Genomic DNA, 9911 nt, shown 5'->3' with positions numbered 1-9911 from the left:
CCATTCAGGACATTTCATCTCAGCGCTGCATGTCCCGTGCCCGTAACATCATCAATGACCCATCACACCCCCACCATGGACTGTTCTCCCTGCTGCCCTCTGGGAAGAGGTTTGCAGCATCCGCTGCAGGTCCACCAGGTTCTGCAACAGCTTTTTCCCTGCTGTCATCAGACTGTTGAACACTAGAACTGTTGAGCTCTAAACTGAACTCTGCATCACACATTCACAGAACTGTACTTTATGACACTACGGACCTCTATCTTGCACTATCTCGCACTACCAACTTTACTGAACTTGTATAAACCCTTTAAATAGAAGTTTAATACATGGTTTAGCATTCCTCTGCACACTCTTGAATACTGTTTTGCCTACTTGCACTATTGCATAATTATCACTGCTGCACTTTATACTTATTTTTAATATATATATATATATATATATATAGTATATATGTATATATATATATTTTCATAGGATATGTTACTTCTATTCAACTGCAATATCACTACTTTGTTGTAAGACGTATGCAACGGAATTTCGTTTTGTATGCACCATGTGCAGACAAGATGACAATAAAGTTTGTCTAAGTCTAAGTCATGTCAGGTCAGCTGTCTGGAGAGAGAGAGAAGTCAGGACCTGCGGGCGGAGCACCACCGTGCCACCGCCGCCATGACGGAACTCAAAAGCAAACTCCATGAGGAGAAGCAGAAAGAGTTAGCCATTACCAGGGAGACATTACTGCGGCAGCATGAAATGGAGCTGATGAGAGTGATCAAAATCAAAGATGGAGAGATCCAGCGACTGAATGCCTTGGTCCTCAGCCTGAGGGACGGCTCCATGGACAAGGTGATCCGCTCTATCCGTGTCTGACTATCCGCACGCCACGTCGGGCTTCGATGCGGCCGCTACCGTATTGTGTAGCTTGTCCCCAGTAAGCGTCGCGGCGCTCCGTTGCGGTCTCAACGGCCCGGTGTGGCGCAATGTCTGCTCAGGTGAGGAGGGGGGGCGCTTTGCTGGCGGAGGTGGAGGAGACGCGGCGGTGTCGGGAGACCGAGCGGTGTCGCCTCCACCAGGAGCGCGGAAGAAGCCCTGGCAGCGGCCTGGCAGTCCCGAGCGGCCGAGCTCCGATCGGCTCATCACCAGCATCGGGAGGAGCTGAGCCGAACCAAGAGAGACTGCGAGAGGGAGATCCGCCGACTGGTAGGACTGATCAGATGCGCGGTGCGTGGCTATGTTCCCAATTTCGTTGTATACCTGCAGTGCAATGACACCTAAGGCATTCTATTCTATTCTATTTCACAAGAAGAAAATGTCCGGTTGCTCGCTTCGCTTTTGTCACAGCAAAGGTGTTCTAGTCGATTCCAGAAAAAAATTGGCCGGTTGCTCTCTTTGTTTTTGTCACAATTCTGGCAAATGAGTTTGCCCGCCTGCCTGAGCGCTCCCCGTTTGTACATCCAGACGGATGAGATCAAGCTGAAAGACAGAGCGGTTAGTGTTTTGGATGAAGCCTTGGGGCCGGCCACGTCCACCGCCTTCAGCTGCAGACTCAGGCTGCCGAGCAGCAGATCGCTGCCCTGAGGGATTCCCAAAGGGCGGGCCTAAACTACCCTGGAAGTGGGGTCAACGCCGCTACTAGCAATCCTCTTCATTGCGTAAGCCACCTCATCACACACTTGCAGTACGCATGACTTAGTTCGTTGCTGGAGGAAGGTAGCACAAAAACAGTTTTGAACTTTGAACGAGTGCTCGTGTGTGTGTGTTGCGGGGCGTTTTCAGTCTCAGGAGGATCGGGACACGCGACGGTTTCATCTGAAAATCGCTGAGCTCAGCGCAGTCATCAGGAAACTGGAGGATCGAAACGCCCTGCTTTCTGAAGAGCGCAATGAACTGGTAATTTATTGACGGCACGCTTGAAGGTTTGCGCTACGTTTGATGCGCGCCATCCAGCGAGGCACCCATTGCGCTTGCTTATTAGTTGAGCGGCGCGGCGAGTCGGTTGCCTGGTAGATGTCTTTTATTGGGAGCCAAAGCCATGATTCCGTTCAAACCGATGCAAAAGGAATGGATACGTTCTGGCCCGCGTGTTGTGCGTCTTTCACATCCCGCACTTCATGCTTGCAGCTAAAGCGACTGAGAGAAACAGAAAGCCAGTTTCTGCCACTCCTGTACAAAAACAAACGCCTGAGCAGGAAGAATGAAGAACTCTCGCTGGTGCTGTGTCGCCTTGAAAACAAAGTGCGCTTTGTCACCCAGGAGAACGAGGAGATGGCAAGCTTGGTAAGTCGACGCGGACAACGGCGGCGTGCCAACAGAGTCCACTGCATTTGTGTTCCACAGAGAAGGCCTAGTTCGCTCAATGACCTGGACCGCGGTTGCGGCCAGCAGGACGGTGAAATGGAGTTTCTTCAAGTTGTGGAGCAGCGGCACATCATCGACGACTTGTCCAAGGTCTTCAGGCAGGCGACTCGGTGCACGTACGGCAGCGCCGCGCTCGCTCGCTGTCGCCAGGAAACCTTTTCCGTCCAAAGCTTGGCCGGCGGCCGCCATCCAAAAAATTGGCCCCTTAAATTCCGACCTTTCAAGCAGGAGCATTGTGCGCACGCGTTTGAACACGCTTTAGACTTGTTTTGCCGTTTTCAGCAGCTCAAAGCTCCCGTTTTGTCAGCGCCTTTGCCACTCGCTGTGCGCTGAAAACGACGGACTTGCCCGGCTGCTCAGCCCGTCAACCATGAGCCGCGAGCGCGACGTCATTGTCCGTAGGCAGCTAGTGGCAAAATGCACCCTGTTAGAGTTGCGCTCGCTCCAACTTATTTTGCAAGAACCACACGGGAGACAAGTAAGTTCTTTTGGACACCTGCAGGTGGAGAGTCCATCCGTTGTACGAATGAAGTCTGACTCTCGGCTCCTGCACGAGCATTTTAATTAAGAGAAACAGGGTGGGTGTAAGAGTGGATTGAATAGAGGAAGCCCTTGACCTCTAGTCAAAACATAGCAAGGGGTGTTTTACGACTTTGTGTAGGAAGGGATAAGCGATAGGGATAAATAAGGGATAAATAATATTATTTATTACAGGTCGCAGTCAAAGTCAAAGCAACACAATGATACGATAAAGATAATCTGGAAAACCCTGACACACCCTGTAGTTGTCACTTTTGGAAAAGACGAGCGTCCCTCCAATCATCGCCGGTGACGTGTTTTTCAGGCTCTGGAGACAGGAGTTCATGTCAGAAATGTCATTGTGAGTCGCGTTTGTTTCTGCGCCGGAGCCGTTCGTTCCCTTTGCATCCAAAGAATCTCAAAGGCGGATTATTTGTGTCGACAGGAGAGAGATTTGCTGCCACGATACCGACGTCGAGAATCTCTGAGGAGGAACAAAGCGTGAGGTCCTGCAAGGTGAGTCTGTTTGTTTGCGGCTGCTTGGTGTTGCGCAAGATGAAATGGCCTTTTTCTCGCTATCGTTCCTCTCGTCGATTCATCGTGAGGTGTCGCTTCAGTTTGTTCAGAGAGATGTTTGCTTCCGCGCCCGCAGGTCATCGAAACATTTTACGGCTACGACGAAGACGTGTTGGTGGACTCGGACGGATCGTCCTTGTCTTTTCACACCGACAGAACCCCCGACACGGAACCCGAAGAGGTAGCCCGCCATTTCTGCCAGCGTATTGGCACCAAACATTCCTCTTCAGCCTGGAATCGGACTCGTCTTTGCGTCGCGGGTGCTTTGTCGCCGGTCTGACTGATTCTGGTACTAGTGCTGTGTTGCATTGGTGTGTGCATGAAGAGGCGGAGCTTCGCTACCGCCAGCTGACGCAAGAATATCAAGCGCTGCAACGAGCCTACGCTCTGCTAGCCCAGACCAGCGAAAGGGGACTACGACGCCGAGAAGGAGATCAAGGTGGCGCCCCTTCCCGCAACCCCCGGCCGGGTCGCAGCCTCCCCGTTCTCACCCAGCCTCGGGTGTTCTCTGGTCTGAAAGGAGGAGGAGGAGCCTCCCTCCTCCTCCTTTCAGACCAGAGAAAAGCTGATGGTAGAAATGGGTCACTATCAAAGCAGAGTAGCAGATCTGGAGTCAGCGCTGATGAAAAGCAAATGTCATTTTCCAGTCAACCAAAGAATTTGTGGATGAAAATGACACAACATTCCAAAGCTGTCCACGCGTTTGTCTCTTCTAGAATGTCAAGTGGGTGGAGGAGAAGCAGCTGCTGCGTCAGAGCAATCAGCAGTTGGCCGAAAAGGTGACGGAAAGAAAGGCGCTGGGCGGAGTCGCTTGGCGTCACACCTGTCGGGAAGCCCCGCAGATGAGGTCTGACTGTCTTTTCAGGTCAGGCGGATGGAGGCGGAAGAAGCGCGTCTGAAAGAGCACATCCAGGATATCCGAGACCAAAACGAACTGCTTGAGTTCCGCATCCTGGAGCTGGAGGTGGGAAGACTCGCACAAGCGTGTTGAGGCCAGAGATGTGACGGACGGACGGACGGACGGACGGACGGATGCATGCCTCTGCCTTTCAGGAGAGGGAGTGGCGCTCCCCCGTCTTGAAGTTTCTGCAAGTCCGTTTCCCAGACGGCCTCAGCCCTTTGCAGATTTACTGCGAGGCCGAGGGCGTGAGCGTACGTAAGGCGTCCCTCGCAACCCTAACCTTAACCCGAGGTCCCAGAACACCTTACATTGCTCCTTGCGCCTTTCCCCCGGACATCGTCATCAGTGATCTGATGAAGAAGCTGGACATCCTGGGCTATAACGCCGTAAGTGTATGTCGAACTCCTTATGTTCGCACTCCACGAGACTCGGCGGCTCAAATGTGACTTTTGGAAGGCTTTGCGCTGAAAGAAGCTTGTTGACGCTGTGCCTTTGGGCTCTTGCAGAATCTCACCAACGAGGAGCAGGTGGTCGTGATTCACGCCAGGACCCTTCTCACCCTAGCCGAGAAGGTAACGCGCACGTCCACGCACGCTCTCGCATTCTGCTTATGTGACAGCAGCCTTTCCTCAGTGGTTAGAATACATCAAAGTGACCAAGTCAGCACTTCAACAGAAGATGTTGGACATTGAAAGTGAGAAGGTAGACAGACACGCGACATCAGCCAAGGGGAACTCCGGCAATGTGCCCCAACAATTCTGACCTTGAGCTGTGCTAGGATATGTTCTGCAAGCAGAAGGGCTACCTGGATGAAGAGTTGGACTTCAGGAAGTGTTCCATGGACCAGGCTCATAAGGTAAGCCGCCCTCAAATCTCCCGCCGGACCACTGATGGACGAGGATTGCGGCCCAGAGGATCCTGGAGCTGGAGGCCATGTTGTACGAGGCGCTACCGCAGCGGGACTGCCCCGCCACGGACGGCGAAAAAGCCAGCCACGCTGGCGTGAATGACGTGCTGACGGCGGATCAGAGAGAAGAGCTTAGGAGCGCCGTGGACCAATGGAAGCGAGCCCTGATGTGCGAGTTGAGGGAGCGCGACGCTTGCATCCTCCAAGAGAGAATGGATCTGCTGCACAGCGCGCAACAGGTAAGGGCCCAAAGCCAGCCCGGCACTTACTTGCACGCTTACTGGCTTTTGAATGCCACTTTCCATTTGTCCGTCCTAGAGGAACAAAGAGCTGAAAGAATTCATCGAAGCTCAGAAGAGACAAATCAAACAATTGGAGGAGAAGTTTCTGTTTCTCTTTCTATTCTTCTCCTTGGCCTTCATTCTGTGGCCCTAACACCAGCTGGTGAGTGAGCTCCAGCGGCACCGCACTCGACACCTCCGATACACTGCCAGCCGGTCTCAGACGTTGGCAGACGCTCCGATGCCAACGTATACCCCCCGCCACGGTGACAGAGGCACCGCGTCACACCGGCGCTCATCCAATCAGAAGGCAGGAAAAGCAAATTCACATGCAGGGCACTTTTGAACCAGAAGAGAGCGCCACAAAAAACGGTTGTTGCCCCAAACGCGCACTAAAAAGGGTCAGAATAACAAGAGTCCCACTGGCCAGCCGGGGCCACCCGTCCAGCTGTTTCTTCAGGGGGGAAAAAAATTGGAGTCACCGGTGAGTACATTTTGCATTTAGCTCTGCTTTTCTGCTTCTGTCTTCAAGTGTGTGGCATCCTGCGATCAAAGAGTCAGCCAACCCCAAAGCGGTTGACCTCAACGTCCCACCACCATGCCTACCAGAGCAGGTGACGTGATGCTTTGGACATCCTTCCGTCTCAGATGCCCAAAAGTACTCTTTGCCACATCTGCGGCAATACGGTGTCTTTTCAAAGGTGCAAATAAATCCAGCGTGGGCGGAACACGCACGTCTTCGGTTTTTCCCGCTTTGTTTGTGTGACAGCTGTTGTGAAAATTTTATACAAATAAAGTTGTATAGTACAGGTTTGGCCAAGCCGCAACTCCCGAACCGCATGCGGCTCTTTTATGTTCATATCAACATTTGTGTGTGTGTGTGTGTGTGGGGGGGGGGGGGGGGGGGTTGTGCGTGTTGGCTTCACTTGAGTTCAATTTGGTATTTTGGTCAAAAGCGCATGTGGTGAAATTCCACAAAGTAGGATGGGCAAACACATTTCTTTAAACTATGAGTGTCAATTGGGCTCTCGAAATGGCAGGGAAAAGATGCACAGCAAAACGAAAATACGTAGATGAACACAGGACGTTTTAATCAGAGTGGGAAAGTTTCTATTTTTTGTTGAACGTGATGGCAAACCATTCTGCCTGATATGTCAGACCTCAGCGCATTTCAAAGATTCAAATCTTCAGCGCCATGCACTTCAGCTCACTCCATGCTAACATTGATCAGGCGTCGAACCCGCATCATCATGCTTAAGAGGTGGCCATGCTAACCAGTGCGCCATTATGTCAACGCATAATAACTAAGTCTACTGGTCAAAACAGCGGTTACTATATGACGTCGCTACGTCGTGGTCACGTGACGCAGACAAGACGTCAATGGACGTGGGCAGAGTTAACTTGTTTAAAAGGGAGTAGGCAGAAGAAATATTTAATTTATTTAAATCTATTTTGAGTGCACACCATTATGCCAATGCATAACAACTGTAAATCTACTAAACAAAACAGCGGTTGCTATATGACATCTGCCACGTCGTGGTCACGTGACATACGTGACGTCGATGGGCGTAACTTTCGCCGGAATTCAAATCCGCGGGGAGAGTTAACTTGTTTAAAAGAGAGTGGGCAGAAGAATTATTTAATTTATTTAAATCTATTTGGTGTGTGCGCCATTATGTCAATGCATAACAACTGTAAGTCTACTAAACAAAACAGCGGTTGCTATTTGACGTCTGCCACGTCGTGGTCACGTGACGCGGACGTGACGTCGACGCCTACTTTACATCCCACCGATCACAGGACTCCTCGGCTGCATAACCGTGCCCCCTTCCCAACCAATCGGATTTGCTATACGCGAAAACGACGCCAATGGAAAGAGCTTCCGCCCAAATTTAAATCCGTGGGCGTGGCTCGCAGCAGGAAGTAGGAAAATGGCGGCGATGTTGACAAAGACACAGCGGATGGTAACATACGACTAACAAGAGAAATATTTTTATTTTCTGCTTGCAACTGGACCGTCCAGAGCGTACACGGTAAGTACAACTCATCGTTTTTAAAAATAAGTACTTTTGTTGCCCTGAAAAGCGAGTGAGCGTGGCGTTTGTGGGGGACGTCGAATTTCGACGATTCTTTCTGGTCAACGGTTGTAAATGATTGTGTTGATTAAAAAAGAAAACTTGATGTAACTCTACTTTTAACTGCCGTTTCAGATAGATTTGGAATTGCATCACATCCAATTTTGCCTAGAGCGTACACGGTAAGTAACACTCGTTGTGTTTAAGGAGATTTACGTTTGTAATAGCAGAAGTGTAGCCGCGTTGCGTTGTACGTGTGAATGTTGGTCCGGGCGAAATGTTAATGTTTAATTTCATTCCTTTAGGTTCCACGGTGTTTGTTGGCTGCAAGTTTTCCACTGCAAGAAGAGGCTCATATCATTGACCAGGAGCGAGCTACAATGGTGAGTAGCCATAACATTTATGTTAAACACTTCCTATTTCATGTCTAACAGTACTTGATTTAACAAATAACCATAAATAAATACAGTGTGGGCACTGAAGTTAACATATGTGATTATACTGCCTAATCTGTCACCGAGTAGATTGTTGCAAAGTAATATAAGATCCAAAGTTGTAATTCAGAATAGTTTTCAAAAGAAGGCCATTAGAATTATATACAAGTCTGATTACCCTGAACAAGCTATTAATTAAATCACAAATTCTTCAATTCAAAGATTTGGTAGATTATCAGACAAATAATGTCTAACAGTAATTGATTTAACACATCACGATAAGTAGATTGAGTGTGGGCACTCTCAAGTTAACATATGTGATTATACTGCCTAATCTGTTACAGAGTATGTTGTTGCCAAGTAATGTAGAATAGATCCAAAGTAGTAATCCAGAATAGTTTTGAAGAGGCCATTAGAATGATAAACAAATCTGATTACCTTGAACATAATAACAAGCTAAGTGTTTAATATGTCCTATGAAGTCAAAATTGGGCACCATCATGTGGTGAAATTTGGAATTGCATCACATCCAATTTTGCCTGGGAACAAACAGATTACATAAATCTTAGTTTTGAATAAGCCACTCCTTCTCAAACAAGTAAACTCTGCCCATTTTGCGCAGTAGATGTTCTGTTAATATCTAGTATTTATACAAAGTCATAATTTAAATTGCTTTCAACCTTCATTCATCGGTTCAACCAACATTACTCGCTCTTATTACCAACTTGTATTGATTTAACTAAGCGTTTAATACTTCCTATCAGGTCTCAAATCGAGATTTGGCAAAATACAATTTCAGCAAATCCAATTTTGCCAGGGAACAAAAATAGATTAAATAAACTAAATAAGTCCTCTTCCCATTAAATAAATCAGAAAAGTCTGTCTTGTAACCAGTCCTCTTCAAACAAGTAAAGTCTGCCCATTTTGTGCCGTAGATTTTGTGTCTATGCCTAGTATTTAAACAAAATCATAATTTAAACGACTTCTTTCCTTCATTCACTTTGGAAATTTGGAATTGCAGCAAATCGAATTTTGGCAGGGAACAAAAATAGATCAATTAAACTAAATAAGTCTTCTTCCCATTAAATAAATTAAAAAAGTCTGTCTTGTAACCAGTCCTTTTCAAACAAGTAAAGTCTGCCCATTTTGTGCCGTCGATTTTGTGTTAATGCCTAGTATTTATACAAAATCATAATTTAAAGGACTTCATTCCTTCATTCACTTTGGAAATTTGGAATTGCAGCACATCAAATTTTGCCTGGGAAGAAAAGTAGATTAAATAAATTTAATAAGTCTTACTACTTCCCATTAAATAAATTAAATACGTCTTACTTGTTCCCACTCCTTTTCAAAACAGTAGTTTAAAACGAGGGCCCTTCACTCAATCTTTAACCTCAACCCCGCACGTTGTGTTGTATCTGTGAATGTTGGTTGTGGCCAAATGATAGTTTTCTTTCATTCGTTTAGGTTCCAAGAAAACTTGATGTAACTCTACTTTTAACTGCCGTTTCAGATAAGCGGGTATTACGTCGCAGTCAAATGCCGCGGATATGACGTAATTGCCCGAACCTCCGCCAAAATTCAAATCTGTTGGCGCGATGGCCGTGAGCCACTGAGCAGCGACGATTATCAACAGAAATATCTTTATTTTCTGCTTGCAACTGGACCGTCTAGAGCGTACACGGTAAGTAACACTCATTGTGTTTAAGGAGATTTACGTTTGTAATAGCAGAAGTGTAGCCGCGTTGCGTTGTACGTGTGAAAATTGGTCGAGGCGAAATGTTAATGTTTAATTTCATTCCTTTAGGTTCCACGGTGTTTGTTGGCTGCAAGTTTTCCACTGCAAGAAGAGGCTCGTAT

The 9911-nt window shown here is 47.8% G+C and overlaps 1 protein-coding gene and 1 long non-coding RNA gene across 2 annotated transcripts; both read left to right on the top strand.

Annotated features, from left to right (window-relative positions):
* Window positions 1-524: 524 nt before the first annotated feature.
* Window positions 525-3116, top strand: LOC148378257 (janus kinase and microtubule-interacting protein 3-like). Its single transcript, XM_088367961.1, has 6 exons — window positions 525-539; window positions 1459-1472; window positions 1508-1652; window positions 1777-1890; window positions 2122-2603; window positions 3113-3116. Exons 1-6 carry the CDS (start codon window positions 525-527, stop codon window positions 3114-3116), a joined length of 774 nt encoding a protein of 257 aa, XP_088224087.1.
* A 9-nt stretch (window positions 3117-3125) lies between these two features.
* On the top strand, window positions 3126-3877 carry LOC148378256 (uncharacterized). Its single transcript, XR_015856048.1, has 3 exons — window positions 3126-3393; window positions 3530-3634; window positions 3779-3877. It is a non-coding gene; the product is annotated as an uncharacterized LOC148378256 (long non-coding RNA).
* Window positions 3878-9911: the final 6034 nt, after the last annotated feature.

Source organism: Syngnathus floridae, unplaced genomic scaffold (assembly GCF_059516105.1).
Source record: "Syngnathus floridae isolate MCC-2025c unplaced genomic scaffold, RoL_Sflo_1.0 HiC_scaffold_56, whole genome shotgun sequence".
NCBI classification, from domain to species: domain Eukaryota; kingdom Metazoa; phylum Chordata; class Actinopteri; order Syngnathiformes; family Syngnathidae; genus Syngnathus; species Syngnathus floridae.
Note: the sequence above shows the minus strand (reverse complement) of the source record. Positions and strands in the feature narration are given on the sequence as shown.

Coding starts and splice junctions, on each gene's coding strand:
- LOC148378257 (XM_088367961.1), top strand. Junction 1,653..1,776: donor CTAGCAATCCTCTTCATTGC/GTAAGCCACCTC, acceptor GGGCGTTTTCAG/TCTCAGGAGGATCGGGACAC. Junction 1,891..2,121: donor CTGAAGAGCGCAATGAACTG/GTAATTTATTGA, acceptor TCATGCTTGCAG/CTAAAGCGACTGAGAGAAAC.